Genomic DNA, 17,563 nt, shown 5'->3' with positions numbered 1-17,563 from the left:
CTATTTTTACATGGAATGTTATGAATCCAGTATGAAAAGTGAATGTGCATGAAGACTTGATATAAAATTATATTAAAAATGTTGCTTGTTATGTTATTTACATCATCAACATTGCTGTTGCATGATGTAAAATGGGTAGTAAAAATGTGTTTTCCAAATATTTGTACGGATGCCTAACATAAAACGTTATCTTTTGAACTTTTTTTAATTTAAATATGCAGTAGACCGAGGATTTGCTCTCCGAGAAAAACTACCACCCAAGGATCCTCCTCCACCACTTCCTCAAACTTCCTTCAAACCTCAGCTGCACTTACCATTGTCTAAGGAACTGAAAAAAGATCACCAACACCCTGTATCTGGACGGTCAGAAAATAAGTTGTTTTCTCCATCCATTTCTCCGATGCAAAAACGACGCATGTGGCACTTATCCCAAACTAATCATGTCTATCCGTACAAGAACCCTCCCCCTCTGCCACTACGGCAACCAGGTACAGAGAAGGACATCAAAAAAGTTGAATTCTCTGGACCAAAATATGAGGAGCCTAGCAATCCACACAGTGAAATTCCTCCACCTTTGCCTCCTAGACAGAGTACATCTGAAAAAGACGCTGACATTAAACAAAAGACTGCTGATCAGCGCTCAAATAAAACCAAAATTCAACAAATGACAAGCACAAAGAAGAGTAAAAATGGTGGACAGTCATTTTGGCGTAATTTGAAGCAGGCTAAGGTGTTTTCGTCATCTACAATGACTGCAGTGAATAAAAACAAAAGCCCTCCTCCCCTCCCACCTCGTATTGCTGCAAATAATGATTACTCCAATGAGTTTCCAAGGCATCTCTCAAGTGATGTGAGCAAGGAAGGCAAGGACAGTTCATCAGATGATATCGCACCAAGGCCAGGTAAGCCACTTTTCATAGCAAGCATGAGAAAGAAGGTAGCGCCAGTATCACACCCGGAGTAATTTACACTTATCATAATTTATGCTATGTCACCATTTCACCACCGAGATCATGTGGCATCACTGGAAACATGAATAATAATGCAATATATGTGCACTAGCACACTTATGCACATGGGATCGGTCAGGACCGTCCCGGATGATGGATGCATGGCCTTGTTTTTTGTACACGTGCATAATCATAGCGCCTTGGACAGACTTAAATTATAGGCTTGTAAGCCAGGATATAGGCCACTGAAAACTGCGCAGAAGCCTCGAGTGTAAAACAGTTTTCGCTTCATTTATTTAAATTAAACAGCAGTACGTGGTGAGTAAAAAAAAAGCTTAACCCAAACCCAAAAAATATATATCATATTTAAAGAAATATGTTGCGCCAAATATAATAATGACTGGAAAACCAATTTCAGAAACTAATCATTAGATGAAAAAAATTACTGAAATTGCTCAATCCGTTCAAAGAATATCATAATTAAAATGCAATGACCCTAAAACCTGTTGCATCCCCCCCCCAAAAAGCAACTGTGTATATATTCTGACTGTTTGGACTACAAAAAAAAAATGACACAGAATACACAATATCTTTATTAACAACCCTGGTCATTAGGCAAACAATGTGATTAATAAAATCCACGTGGTAAATTCAAAATTCTTTTTGCATTAGGTTCGGTAGGCCATAGATACATTTTTTTTAACAAAATAATTGATTGTACTGGAAAGGATTTAATTTTGTGATCCTTTGTTCTTACATAAACATATTCATAACTTAACTCGGTAGTGTTTATTGAAAAAATTGCCTGCCCGACCACTCAGTGTTTGTAACTCAACAAAAGCAAAACCTCTAGTTTTTTTTTAGCTGTTCCGGTTTACGCCGAAACAGCTACTGTTTTTGTAATTTTTTTTTTTCCACTCCGTTTTCCCTAGGATAACACATGTTTTCGTTCGGAGCAGCTTTTTTGGACTTTTTTTCAAATCCGATTGACTTCAAATCTGGCACACACTTAGACCACTATCTAAAGATGTACGCTGAATCATGACGTCATGATTACGTGCATATTTTAAGGCCCTATATCTACAGAACGGGAAGTCCGATTGGGTTCAAACTTCGTATGCAGGTATTCCGAGACATGTTATAGACAAAAATTGATTTTATATGAATTATTCAAATTTTTGACATTTTAGTCATATCTCATCAACGAAACGTGGTAAATTCAAAAAAAAAATTGTATTAGATTCGGTAGGCCATAGATACATGCAAAAATGTGTGACGTCATTATGACGTCCTACATGACAGTTCTTGATAAATCTGTTGCCGAAACAGCTATTTGATTGTCCACAATCACAGGTCTACTTTTTTTTAGTTTTCCTTTTTCATACACCTCTCCATAGGTTTTGTATACTTATTTCTTCTGACCATACACTTTGGCATTTTTGTAAGTCCGATAGACTTCAGACTGGGCGCATTACTTGGACCACCACCCATAGATGGTTCTAGAAAAAAATTGTCATCATGGCATCATCAGGTGTCAGGTTACGTCACATTCAAAGTGCGTATTGCAGAGCCTTATATCTTTGGAAGTACAAGTCCGATTGGGTTGAAAATTTGTGGGTACATAGACAGGGACGTGTTATAGGTTAAAAATTGAGGTGACGCCATGATGACGTCATCAGGTGTCAATTTACATAACATTAAACATGCATTTTGTGGCCATAGACTTTCTACACATTGAAGTTCATGGTAAACTCATTATCTGTCTAAGGTTACAGGGTATCACTACTGGTCCTAGAGGCCTTTTAGTCTGGACTCACAGAGGCGTCGTAAAGTTAATTCCCAAAAGAGGGAGGTAACTGCTGTACTTTGACCCATTTATGGTTGATTTCATATTGCGTGTACTTAAACTGTGCTTTTCTTACTGGCCTTATTCAATATGTTTTATCCAACTATTGATTTCCTTTATTCTCTTTTTAGTTAGGGAGTACTTTGTTCTGTTCGTTGTATCCATTAACAAAAGACACCTAGACATGGATGTGTTACACAGGAAAATCTAACTGACGTCAGTTATTTCAAACAGCCGAAACAGCTTGTTTTTGTCCACAAACACAATTCTAGATGGTCAGTTTTGGTTATTACATTACTAGTCAGTTTTTAGTACATTACTGGTTGCTTTATTACGGCAACAATTAATACATTACTGTTCAATATTACATTACTGGTTAGTATTACACTACTGGTCAATTATTACATTACTGGGAGCCAAAAGTGTTCCTCTCAAACAGACCATGAGGCAGAGAAAAAAAGTCTTATCCAAGCGATTAGGTGGAGGCCCTCCAGTTAACAGAGTCCAACCTGGGAGTGGCTGGATGAAGAAGTGGTGATTGTAAGGACTTCCTGATTTGCTGTATTACCAAAGTGCTTTAGGACTGAGGGCCCGAACATTGGGCAGAGTATGCAAAGGGCATAGCATGTATACTGATGGAGATCCGACTTGGCCAGCCGCAAGGAAGCAAGACTGGATTGTTCGCGTGTTTGTTGCAAGTCACTAATGTCCTTCGGATGGTGAACTAAGAGCCTGCTGAAAGTCTGAGATAACTCCGTCCCTCCTTTCCTATAAGGACTATTAGTCGGGCGGCTTAGACCCAATTTTCGACAAGATCGTGACCGACTAGTCTAAAGCACCAAACTTGGCAGATAGATTCTTATAGCCCTAAAGAAGATATTTAGAAGGGGTGAAACCTGCAATTATTTTGGGAAGGGTGCCTAATCTGCATAAATGGTTAATCCCTGCCGTGTAATATATTTATTCCCATATTTGGGTATACCTTAATTTTTATATAATTTGAAAAGTATATTTTGGTGATTCTACTTTCACATCCTTACTCCAATAACATTTTCTAAAACATATAAGCGACTGCAGGGAACTACAGACCAGTTAGTCTCACCAGTGGTCTGCGAAGTACTTGAAACACTCATTAGAAACTCCCTGGTTGACTACATAAAAGACAATCAACTATTCAGCACAAGGCAATCAGTAAGGGACCAATCTTGTTTGTTATCTATATCAACTCGCTACTAGAGATGGCTCAGGACTCTGAAGTATACCTCCCTTGCTGATGATACAAAGATTTTTAGGCATATCTCATCCGAGGAGGACTGCAAAATGCTCCAACATGACATAGATCGTATGGTCGAATGGACTCACGACTCACCACTGAAATTCCATCCTGACAAGTGTACAGGAATTGAGAGTACTACGAATACAGGAATTAAACAATACACAATGGTGAAAATCGGCATCAACTAAACAGAGTAAAAGAAGAACGGAACATCGGGGTCATCATTGATGAAAAGCTATCTTTCTGCTGCCACATGGCTTCAAAAATAAACATGGCCAATTCCATCATGGGTCTAATCAGACGGACATTCAAGTACTTGGACAAGGAAAGTTTCCTACTGCTCTACAAAGCACTGGTAAGGCCTCACCTTGAATATACCAACCAAGTCTGGGCACCGCACCATAAAAAGCACATCACTGCAATAGAAAATGTCCAAAGACGAGCAAATAAACTCATCCCTGGCCTGAAAGACATGTCTTATGAGGACAGACTGAAGCACCTGGAATTACCAACCTTAGCATACAGACGCTCAAGAGGGGACCTGATCGAAATGTTCAAAATACTCATAGGGAAATACGACACAGATGTAACAAACTTCATCCAACTCGACACTAATGGCACAAGGGGTCATCAATATAAAGTAGCCAAGATCAAAACCTGGTTGGATTTGAGGAAATTCTTCCACGTGCACCGATCAGTAGACGCATGGAATAGACTCCCCAACTTTGTTGTTACGGCACCTAGTGTCAAGTCGTTTGAGGCTAGATTAGACAAGCTCTGGGCATCTCAACCATTCAAGTTCGACTTTGAAGCACCAACCCCCTCTTGCATGCGCACATACAATTTTAACCAGAGTTACGAAGATCTGATGAGAGAGACCTACAAAGGCCTAATATCAGTAATATCAATACGTGACACAACATTGGCGCCCTCTGTCCTCATCATAACTGGAGTACTGTCAGTATCATACAGAACAGAGCAGAACATGGGCAACACTGCAGAGTAGCTGAAGAAGTCAGTGCAGCACCTGAATCATCATACCAATGACTTCGGTATGGGCAACCGAAGCCGGAAACAGAAGGAATGGCAGTGGCGATCCAGGACCAAGTCATGCGCACACACTCATGTGAAAAGAACATCCTAAGACTGCAAGTGGCTGGAACGTGCCGAATGTGTGGTGAGAGTGAGGAAACAATCAACCATGTTATCAGCGGATGTAAGATCAGGCAATTGTGTCGCCAAACAGGTATCAATGCTGCACGCAGATGGTACGAGGACTACGAGCACACTCTTCCCCCAGTTGCAGAAAATGATGTCATGAAGCTGCTGTGGGATCAGCCAGTACAAACAGATCGTACCATCATGGCTAACAAACCTGACATTATCGCCAAAGACAACGACAATCGAAGTCAGCATTCCTGCAGACGGCAACATCAGAAGGAAGTTTGCCGAGAAATGTGACAAATACCAAGACCTGAGGATGGAGACCCAGAAAATGTGGCACGTCAAAGCCACCATACATCCTGTCTTCGTTGGTTCAACTGGTCTCATGCTGAAGAAAACAGTCCAACAAGCTGAACACCTTGGGGTACAGACACACCTTCTCCAATGGACAGTCATCCTCCTGGTGCATCATCAACTGCATCATCAACTGCAAAGTGGCTAAACTGCTTTTCTTTGGACTAATCAAAAGCTGTCCGCTGGCTGATAAAGCTATGTTAACTAGAAATAATAATATTAGGGAGACATTCGCATAGACTTGTGCACACATTTTTTTCCAACTTAAATGACCCCTAACCCCAATTTTACCTTATTCTAACTATTCTACACTAATTTCGATGTTTTTACATTGGACCACGAGCAATCAATCCAACCTATTTGCCACAATACAGTTTTGCCTCTAAGGTTATACTTGTTATTATAATTAACTTTATTTATTGATTTTATTGATGGTAGCCATGTCATCGCGGGGATAATTTTCAATGGGCCATCATTAAAAAGTCAGTATAAAACTACATTAAAAAATTTACAATACAGTTGACATCAAATAAATAAATAAATAAATGTACAGGAGGCTTGAAATACAATAAAGTAAGAGGCTAAAAATTCAACACTCGAGGAAACTCAGACCAGTCCAGACTCCCAGAACATACTGACTGGAAAGACGGAGAGACAAAAGAACAGGACACAAGAATCACTGACTAAAATTAAGGACTATAAAACCATGAACATCATAGAGCCCTAAAGACTTAATAATAATTACCCAGTGTTTTACAACTGTACCTGATGGACTCTTTGCGAATAGACCAGAATGAATGCAGCTTTTCAGGACTTTGCGCCGCATTACAACACATACAAAGTATCCGTAAATGGGACAATTATCAGTTCGTCACTTGTAGGAGAATCTAGTTTTGATCCTAGACACATGCACACGAGTAAGGCCGTTTTTTTTTCATTACTTGGATTACGGAATTTTTGGGTCCCCATTTCCGGCGGCGAGCGGGAGATGAAAAAAAAAAAAAAAAAAAAAAAATGGGGGCGCCCTATCATCCAACATGGCGGCGCCCATAGAGACATGAAGAAACAAAAACGGGCACGAGAATGAACAGTCACTGCATTTTCAAAACCACGGTTTCAAAGAAATAGTGACCATGGAGTGACCAACGGCCCTTTCCTTTCTTTATTTCTTCAAACCTGTGCAATAATTGGTACTGGCGTATATTTTATGAGTTTTGTAATGCTCTGTGTACAAAGAATGGCAGCAACTAAATGAAAAACCGTGGCTCATAACAAACGCGTAGACTGTAGGTTCCGGGTGCTGTGGCATCGTGAACGTACATGACGTGACCCAGTACAGTGCATAGCTAGCTAGCTAGGTTGTCCGATTCCATGCATGCACCAAACAGGTCAGAGGACTAGACCACTATTCACTACGGGGGAGCGGTATAGTTTCACTGTACATGTACTGTTGAACAGAACGTGACCCGTAATTTCAGAATATCTAAAGTATATATTTCTAACAACGCCTTTCCAAACATCTCCTTTAGAACAATAGAAATACACATTTTACACAAAAGGTGCAAAGGTACGACTTTACTCACCATACATGGCTGCGCGCGGCCCGCACGGCACAGTCTGTAGTCGTCGCCAGTCTAAGTCATGTCGTTCGATCAAACCAGTACTAATACTATGGTTTACAGGCCTGGACAGCGCGCAATATAGAGTTTTTTGTACAATAGGCACATGTTTTTTTTTTTTAAGTTTTTTTTTGGGGTAGTCAGAATCGACAATTTCCGGCGGCGATTTTTTTAATTTTTTTCAAAATTCCGATTTTTTCCAGCGGCGATTCCGTAATCCAAGTAATTAAAAAAAAACGGCCTAATGCTTTAAAAAAAAACTATATCATTCGTACACATTCACAAAATGCATAACCCCACATACATGCCCATTGCAAGCGCTTGTAGAACCTGCTTGTAGAATGCATTCTTAAAGACAAGGTTCACACACATTTTTGTAACCCCATTGATCAAAGGGGCCTAGAGTGCGTACGTATTTAATACCTGAGCTCAACTGGTGCGAGCCTGGTGAAACCTCAGAAAACGATTGTTGCAGGATTAGTCTGTGGTCATGTCTACATTAGGCCATCAGCCTGGGGGTTTGGTCAGTATCAAATGAGGGGAATAATTCTCATTGTGATTTTTGGCACGGTATGCACCCCTGTAGTTGGAAAATATGTGATAGCATTGCAGCGGTGGCAGCTTTTTGGGTGCAATCACTTTATAAACAAAAACGGCAGCCAAACCCTGTTTGTTACCACATATTATATAATTAATTCGGTAACAAGTATATTGGCGGCCATTTTGAAAAAAGAAATGTAAAAGTGATAACACCCGAAAGACTGCCACCACTCACACTGCAAAGCTATCACACATTTTCCAATGTGCATACCTTGCCAAAACTGGCTATGAGCATTGCTCCTTTCGATCATTTTGATACCGGTGGCCAAATTTTGGACTGAAGCTGTTAGCCTACATCAGACTTTTTTGATAAATCGTACGGAGGCTGCTGTCAACTTGACCAAATTAAATCTAGTGCGGAGAGCCAGTAAACTTTACAAATTGTTAAGTGTCGATCGTCAGTTGCTTGTTTATCCCTCCGCAGCGGGAAGTTTTACAGGGCCAACCAGGTCGCAGAAGAGTTACATCCTCAGTATTACATCACTGACAAATCCAATGCAGAAAGTTGCTGCATGAAAAATGTACAGTTTGATATTATGGTTTACGTAGCCAAGGACTTTCTGCTGGCCATGAATAAACCAACTGGGGACACATGGACGAACAGTGGAATGTTAATAATCAATAACGATAACTTTTACTTTACTTGTCCAATGCGAATGCAGCTTATATGAGATAAATAATATGCAACACAGTGTATATGAGGTAATTTGTTTGCAAGACAGTGTATAAGAAGTAAACTGTCATTTTTTTTAAAACTTGACAAGTGGCCATTCTAAACCAATAAGATTACAGTATTCAAAACGCAATATAATTATGTTTGGCACATGAGCTGAAATTTTGATATTTCATTTATTCTCTTTATTGATCAGGAATTCATATCTTGAATGTGGAGTGGATAATGTAAAAAAAAAATAACAGCACGGGTCAAATGCTGATCTAACAAAAAAATTGTCATGGAGAACATTCCGGTGGGGAAAAAAAATGTTTTTATTTTAAAATGCATGTTTGTTATGTATGTTGATGTGAAATAATGCACACAATCACTTTGTATACCATGGCTTATAATAGTTTTGATGTTTCTATAACTATTTCATCAATTGCAGCTTTTATTCCTCCCCCGCCGGCACCACCCCCTCCTCCCGAGATAGCTGCACCAGTCACAAGAAAATTTGAGGTGACCTCCAAGGTGAAAATGCGACCATTTCATTGGAACAAAGTGTCGGCCCTCATGGTAAGTTTTTGATAAATTATGGTTTAACAAACAAATAGTAAGAGTTAACACACCCAGGGTTCAGCACTATTGTCCTCATTTGCACAATCAATCAGCTAACTTCTGTATGCCATTCATGATTTTACACTGAACAAGAACACAGCCACCTGCAAAGCTCTCTTATTAGTTAACCTTCAAAATTTCTGCCTTGATATGAGTGAATTCTGCCTTGATTCTCAGTGAATTTTTAAATAAGAATTCAGCACCTGTTCTCTGATCAAAGGTGGGAAAGGCTCATGCATACTTCTTGAATGGTCAGTGTCTACAAGTATTTTTTCCCTTCTTTCGACCACTGAAGTTTGAGGAAGTCAATCCCGACAAGCTTTAAAGGCTTGCTGGATGAAATGTTAACTACTGGTACCTTGGTCTCTAGCAGCTCTTACAGTGCTCACACCACAGCTTAATGTCCTCTGCCATCACCTGACCATATCAAGTATTCAATCATACCCTTTATCCAAAGATGTCATACAGGGTCCCAAAAAAGCGGAAGCCCAAACCCCCAAAAATATATTTCATATAAAAAAAAATGTAACACCAAAAATATAAGTGACTGGAAAGCCAATTTCATAAGCTACTTTTAGATGAAAACAAAATTAATGAAATTGCTCAATCCATTCGTATAATATCTCCATTTAAATGTAATGACCCTTAAACCTGTTTTGTAAAAAAAAAAAAAAAGGAAATTGTTTGTGTATTCTGACTGTTTGGCGCATGAACATCAAAGAAAATGACAGAATACTTTTTCAACAACTGTCAATAACTTTAAAACATAAATATCTTCATTAAAAACCCTTAAAAACTTTTCAACTCAGGTTTTATCGCGATGTTTGAAGACAATTGTGACGACAATTCTTGAAATCGCATTTTTGGAAGAAAGAGGTATTAGGGTCATTCTGACGAAATGGTGATTTCTATACTGCCACTCTCTGGCAGATATGGAATTCCATGGGATAGGATCGCGCATGCACAAAAATGAGTCCCAGCAATAGTGTGTGTATTAAAGATGTATCTTTGACTCTTATTTGATTATTATTATTATTCTGGTTTATTCGTATAAAAACATGAGGTAGGCAGCCACAAAAGAGTCGCTGATATAACCACGTTTACACTTTACAGGAATTAAAAATTGTTAAATAGCAGTTAAAAGGAATAGAAGCATAAAATTACAACAAAGTATAGGATCATGTTTATACAACACAAAACAGCACAATATTAAAACAACTGATTTATAAACTTTAAAAAAAATTCATTATGTTTCCCATCCAAGAGAGACGTTACTGTACCTAAAAGAAAACCACCATTTTAAGATGGAGACATTTGATATTGCACTAAGTTGGTTTCTAAAGGGTGCTTCATGGCATCAATAGATTTAAAAGATGCACACTATTGTGTTCCAGTGCACCAAGATTTTAGGAAATTTCTTCGATTCTTTTGGAAAGAATCCTTGTTTCAATTCACCTGTCTGCCAAATGGGCTTTCATGTGCACCACAAAAGTATACGAAACTGATGAAACCAGTGTATGCCTCTTTGCGTCAAATGGAACACAGTGTCACAAGTTCAGCAGCACACTACATCCTCTGAGGAAGAGGTTATCTCTGATAGCAGGGTATATACCAGAAAAACTTCAAGAGAGTCAAAAATATCGGAGCGGGCTACCTCTCTCATCCTCTGTGCATGGTGTAACGCCCTCTTTCGAGCAGTCTAAATATAGTCTTGTATAATGGCCACTAATAAAGTAACCCAGATCAATGTTACCAGAGAACATAATCTCCTAGAATCAAGCACTATCCAATAAATAACATTAAGTATTTATATGGTGTCAGATTGGTTACGTCCTGCTCCCCACTGTACAAGTGAGATTCATGATTTTGGACACTGTTTCAACAAACTTTCGGCGACCTCTTTCGATTCCGCCCATTGCCATCGTTCATCTTCAACGGGGAACATACGCACGCTCATGAACTCATCGATTCACGAGTCGACTGTATGACTGTGTGTACAATGTGCTATGGAATGGTAGCATATTTAAATGAACTTTATGGACGATACTTCGTGAATTAAATGGACACTAGATTCTTTGTTGTCATTTATGTAGATCAGAGGTTAGCACTAACATTATTTTGAGAGATTATTGTACTCAATAGTGGGGCTGTTGAGTGATATGGTTGTGTACTTTATGACCTAAAGCATGAAACTTTGCACATTGGTTCTTCATGCCATAAAGAAAATTGTCAGATATGGATACATTTCATGTTTGACTCTAGTGACCTTTGAGAGGTCAATGACCTTTACATACACTATTTATAACAATTGTTATTGAAAACTCCACTTTCTTATGACCCAAGTTTATGTCATAGGATTTCAGGCCATGAAAATAAAGATCAGATGTAAAAGCAAAAACAATGTTTGACCTTTAGTGACCTTCCAGAGTTCAATGACCTTTGTATACATATTTATCGTTATTATGATTTACTCTATAAACCCCAACTTTGTCAAGACCAAGACTTTTTCAAGACCAAGTCTTAATGTTAGGTGTTCATGCTATGATCATTTTTCATATGTAGGGCATTTCATATCTGACCTCTGGTGACCTTCAAGAGGTCAATAAAGTTTGTATGCCTTATCATAGATATTTATAAGATTTATTCAAAACCCAACTATTTTATGACCCAGGTCTAAAAGTTGGCTCTTTGTGACATGAAAAGAATTTTCAGACATGGGGACATCATATCTGGCCTTTGGTACCCTTTGATAGGTCAATGAATTTTATATGCCCTTATTTGTCGCTATTTTTCATATTTATTCGTGAAAACGCCTTTTTTTTGTGACCGAAGCCTCAATATTGCAAAAGGAAAGGTATTGCACCTATTATTATACAGTCATGTAATGAATTCATATCCCACAAAAAAATTTGGGGTGACATCTGACCTCCATTTCCCTTTTTCAATTGGCAGACTCAACACGTTGCGACTGGGATAGAAGACTGTTGGACTTTCTATACAATGTAATATGTACAAATGTCTAGCAATAGTCACTCTTGTGTACTTATTACACTCTGTGGTATCTAGATGGATTTGGGTCACCACACTTTTAACCTTTTTACCAAGCCCACTGGTCACTGTTAGAGTGTGATTCTTGTCCAATGTACCTCTTGTATTCTGTTGCGCCCCTGTCTGCCCTTCAAAAAGGGAAATGGAGATCAGAGGTCCTAACAAAGTTGTCCTTGGGGTCTGAATTCATGACATGCTGTAGAATGATACTTAAAATACACTTGTTTTGAACTATTTAGACTTGGGTCATGAAAAAGTGGCATTTGAAATATTTAATAGATAAATAGCGGCAAATAGGGTATGCAAAGTTTATTGACCTCTTAAAGGTCACCAGGGGTCAAATATAAATGTTAACACAACTGAAAATTCTGTTCATGTCACGAAGAGCCAACTTTTAGACCTGGGTTATAAAAAAGTGGGGTTTTGAATAGTAAATCTTATAAATATTTATAAATAGGGCATACATAGTTCATTGACCTCTTGAAGGTCACCACCAGAGGTCAGATATGAAGTGTCCTTCATATGAAAATGTTCTTCATAGCATGAACACCTAACTTTCAGAGTTGGGTCTTGAAAAAGTTGGGATTTAAAGTGTAAATCTTATAAATAACAATAAATACTGTATATATAGGTCATTGACCTCTGAAAGGTCACCGGAGGTTGTTGTAAAAAATATTGCATGACTGGTACAAGTCTATTCATGTCTATCCTTGGTTACGTATGCAACGTACACACAATTGTACTAGTGTGTTATGTGTACAACCTCCCTGTAAACGATCAGACGATTGTCAATAAATCACTCCGTGTGGAAGCCGATATATAATCTCTCCAGCCTTGTCAGTAATACTACATGGTGTCAGAAGTATTAAAGGACCCTTGGGACTGCAAAACCAGCGAAAATAGGTGCAAAGTGGCTGACTGTCTGTCGCTTATTCTGGAAAATTCCACGTACATTCAGCGTGTGTATTACGTACTGTACAATACCGTAGGCCCTATGGTACAGTGTAGGCCCTGTCGTACAAACATTGCACTGTGTGTGAATATGTTTTCGGCTACTGTGTGCACAAAATAGATAAACTATTCTTGCAGTGATGGATGTACTGCCGCCGCCAAGCGCACTTGAACTTACCGGTAATGTGGCGGAAAACTGGAAAAGGTTTAAACAACGTTTTCAGTTATACATCGATGCAATTGGGGCATCGAAGAAGGACGACAGACAACAAACGTCGATCCTGCTGCATGTTATCGGTGAGCAAGCCCTTGACGTTTACAATACATTCAAATGGGATGAAGAGGGCGACCACGAAGGGGATAACATGCGCCTGGCAAAAGTAATGGCCAAACTAGAGAAATGCTGCACCCCCAAGACCAACTTGACACTGGAGAGATTTCACTTCAATAACTGTTGCCAGCAACCTGGTGAAGGCATTGACGCGTACCTCACTAGACTAAAAAAGCACAGCAAAAAGTGTGAATTTGGCCCACTACAGGATTCGCTGGTCAAAGATAGACTGGTATGCGGCATCGTCGCTAATGTAACAAGAGAACGCCTGCTTCGAGAGGAAGACTTAACTCTCGAAAAAGCAGTCAAAATCTGCAAGGCTGCTGAGTTAGTGAAAGAGCATTTAAAGGAGCTACAATCAACAACTCCAACAGTACATGCCGTGCAGAAAAATCCATCTGCAAAACCAAAACCGCAGGGAGCTAATAGAAAACCCCAGGCAACAGCTAAGCCACAGAATGCACCTAAAGGAAAGCCCAGTTGCTGGAAGCCCAGAAATGATCAACAGCAACAAACTAGTGACAAACATCACTGTAGACGCTGCGACAACTGGCATGTCTCGGGAAAATGCCCAGTGTACGGTGAAACATGTGCTTACTGTAGAGGCAAAAATCATTTTGCCAAGTGTTGCTTCAAGAAACGTGCACAGGGCCAAGTGCACACAGTAGACAATGACGAGTCCACTGACTTTTTTCTGGACACCATTACGGTAGATTCAGTCAAGACACAAGCAAATGACTGGATATTTTCCCTCGCTATGAATGGTACAATCATACCTGTCAAATTGGATACAGGGGCACAGGTATAAGCCACTACTACACCCAGCCACAGAGACACTGAAAACCTACAACCACAGCCAGATAATCGTCAAAGGCAAGTGTGTAGTGACTGTGGACCATGCAGCACGAAAACACAAAATGCTGTTCTTCGTCGTCCCAGGTGATAAACAAGCACTGTTGGGTAGACAAGCTTGCGAACAGTTAGGGCTTGTCAAAGTAGCCTGTGCTGTCACGAATCAGGAGCAACCAAAAGACCCCAACGACAACTACGCGAACCTGCTACACGAATACGGTGACATATTCGAAGGACTGGGTTGTTTGCCAGGGATGCACCCAATCATCATTGATGAGACAGCACAGCCAGTTGTACATGCCTGCCGCAAAGTACCATTTGCACTCCATAATGGTCTAAAGAGAGAACTTGAACGTATGGAGAGTCTTGGCGTCATCACCAGAGTGGATGAGCCTACCGACTGGGTTAATTCTCTAGTCGTTGTCAAGAAAAAGAATGGAGACATTCGTGTGTGCATGGATCCGAGAGATCTCAATCGTGCCATTAAACGAGAGCACTACAAAATGCCCACGCATGTCATGTCACAGTTTGCGGGTGCATCTTACTACTCCAAATTCGATGCATCACAAGGATTTTGGCAGCTTCAACTGGTTGAGAAAAGCAGTCGCTTGTGTACATTCAACACGCCGTTCGGTAGGTACAGATATACGAGACTACCGTTCGGCATATCATCAGCACCAGAGGTCTACCATAAAACTGTTCACCAAATCTTCGAGTCAATCGATGGTGTCAGTACCTTCGCTGACGACATCATCATCTATGGAGCAACCAAAGAGGCCCATGATCGCAGCCTACGACTGACACTTGAAACAGCACGTCAAGTGAACCTGAAGCTGAACGGAAGCAAATGTGAAATTGGCGTCACACAGCTCACATTCATTGATGATCTGGTAACGACAGATGGTGTTAAACCAAACCCCAATAAGGTCGCGGCGATCAACAACATGCCCAAACTAGAAAACGAGCAAGAGCTTCAGCGCTTCTTGGGCATGGTAACATATTTGGCCAAGTGGATCGCGGGACTCTCGCAAAAATCAGCCCTGCTTCGAGCACTGCTGAAAGATGACAACGAATGGCAGCGGGGTCCAGAACAGGACAGCATGGAGTGACCTGAAGGCTACAGTATCTAAGGACCCAGTTCTTCAGTACTATGACTCAAATTGCCCAATACGCCTGTCATCCGATGCAAGTAAGGACGGTCTGGGAGCAGTGATCCTCCAACTTCACGACGACAAGTGGTCGCCCGTGGCCTATGCATCGAGAGCCATGACAAGCGCAGAGACTCGCTATGCGCAGATAGAGAAGGAGCTTCTTGGAATTGTCTTTGCATGCGAGCGCTTTCATCAGTTTATCTACGGAGCTACGGTCGAGGCCGAAACAGACCATAAGCCTCTCATCAGTCTGTTTAAGAAGCCACTGAACGATTGCCCACTCAGAGTGCAACGGTTGCTGCTCGGGTTACAGAGGTATGACTTGCACATAGTCTACACCCCTGGGAAGCAACTGGTGGTCGCAGACGCCCTAACACGTGCACCAGACCGAAAAGCTGATCAAGGGTAAGCAGCACAAGTGCAAAGCCTTGATGACTTCGTAGAAGCATTTGTAGACATGATCATCGAGAAAATGCCTGTATCTGACAACAGAATGAAGCAGATACGTGAAGCTACTCAAGCTGACGACCAGCTGACCAACCTGAAGCAGGATATACTACAGGGTTGGCCAGAGGCGAGCAAACAATGTCCAAGTGACATTCGCCCCTTCTGGAATATTCGAGCTGAACTGACAGTGGCTGAGGATGTCATATTGAAGGGTACGAGAATCGTTATCCCTCGAGTCCTGCGCAAAGATGTATTGCTCAAGGTTCACGAAGGGCATATGGGGATAGAGAAATGTCGCTGTCGTGCCCGTGATGTTGTCTACTGGCCAAACATGAACGCCAAAATCAGCGACATGGTAAGCCAATGCGATGCTTGCCAGAAATATCAACCCAGCCAATCCGTGGAACCACTAAATCCACATGAGATACCAGTTCGAGCATGGCAATGAGTTGGAGCAGACATTGGTACCGTCAAAGGAAAGGAGTACTTAATTGTCTGTGACTACTACTCGGGATATCCAGAGGTGGTAACCCTAACCACCACTACAAGCAAAGCTGTAATCAATGCCATGAAATCAATGTGTGCTCGACATGGCGTGCCAGATGTGGTTATTTCAGACAATGGACCACAGTTTGGCAGCCGAGAATTCGCGGACTTCACTAAAGACTGGGGATTTGAACATCATACCTCAAGCCCACGCTACCCAAGATCCAACGGCTTGGCAGAGAGTGCTGTCAAAACTGTAAAACAGATGATCAAGAAGTGCCAAGAAACAAAACAGGACTTTCACAAAGCTCTGTTAGCCTATCGCTCTACGCCACTCCAAAATGGGCTGTCCCCGAGTCAGATGCTAATGAACAGGCGTGTTAAGACAACCCTACCTGTTCATCCACAACGCTTGGAGCCAGAGGTGCAACAAGGTGTAGTCTCCGGCAAGATCCTGAGACGAAAACAACAAAAACAGGTGCATGATAGGAATGCACATCCGCTGAAACCACTTCACCCACAGGACAGAGTGAGGGTGCAGGACCATCGCACAGGACTATGGACAGTGAGAGCCACTGTTCTCCGCAAGCTGGCACCCCGATCCTACGAAATCAAGACAGACGTTGGCTGGACCTTACGTCGCAACAGAGGAGCCATACGAAAGGACACAGTACCGGACCAGACATCGATTGATCCTGAACTGCTGGAGGAGGAACTGGCTCTACAGCTAGCCACTGAACATCCGGTTGGGACTGAGGCACAAGAGCCAGCTAAACGGGATCATGCCACACCTGTTCGATCACTTCGGGAACAAACTTTGAGAAGATCCACCCGCACCATCAGGCGCCCAGAACGTCTGATAGAAACACTATAACTCTATTAACATGAGCGTCATCGTGCTAGACACTTTAGCTAAGACTCACATAACATACTTCAACCAGATCAGTAAAATTTTGGGTTTAGTCAACACTATAAGTTTAGTTTAAGGTTTAAGTCAACCTTGTAAGTTTAGTTTTCGAAAAAAGAAAGAAAAAAAAAAACATGTTCAGATCAGCTGCATTAGTCATCCTAAATTCCAGTCAGAAAAAGTGCATGATCAGTCGGCCCTTCCCAGAAAAACAAGGAGGACAAAGGCATTAAGACAGTTGATATGTTTTACTTTTATTAATCAAAAGTTATTAGAATGATTCAAGTTTGAGGCTTAAGAAAAAGTTT

General features: G+C 40.8%; 1 protein-coding gene across 1 annotated transcript; it reads left to right on the top strand.

The window, feature by feature from the left end:
- Positions 1 to 225: 225 nt before the first annotated feature.
- Positions 226 to 15,619, top strand: LOC119739056 (uncharacterized protein K02A2.6-like). The gene is made up of 4 exons (XM_038213891.1): positions 226 to 902; positions 8,913 to 9,040; positions 13,306 to 14,121; positions 14,207 to 15,619. Exons 1-4 carry the CDS (start codon positions 401 to 403, stop codon positions 15,371 to 15,373), a joined length of 2,613 nt encoding a protein of 870 aa, XP_038069819.1. The 5' UTR covers positions 226 to 400; the 3' UTR covers positions 15,374 to 15,619.
- Positions 15,620 to 17,563: the final 1,944 nt, after the last annotated feature.

This window comes from Patiria miniata, unplaced genomic scaffold, assembly GCF_015706575.1.
Source record: "Patiria miniata isolate m_02_andy unplaced genomic scaffold, ASM1570657v1 HiC_scaffold_30, whole genome shotgun sequence".
In the NCBI taxonomy this organism is placed as follows: domain Eukaryota; kingdom Metazoa; phylum Echinodermata; class Asteroidea; order Valvatida; family Asterinidae; genus Patiria; species Patiria miniata.
Note: the sequence above shows the minus strand (reverse complement) of the source record. Positions and strands in the feature narration are given on the sequence as shown.

What these genes read in the sequence shown, in the direction of transcription:
- LOC119739056 (XM_038213891.1), top strand. Translation starts at nt 401, where the DNA reads ATGCAAAAACGACGCATGTGGCACTTATCCCAAACTAATCATGTCTAT. An exon ending in ACAAAGTGTCGGCCCTCATG is followed by an intron (nt 9,041 to 13,305) that starts GTAAGTTTTTGA and finishes CAACGTTTTCAG; the next exon opens with TTATACATCGATGCAATTGG. An exon ending in TTTTTCTGGACACCATTACG is followed by an intron (nt 14,122 to 14,206) that starts GTAGATTCAGTC and finishes AATTGGATACAG; the next exon opens with GGGCACAGGTATAAGCCACT.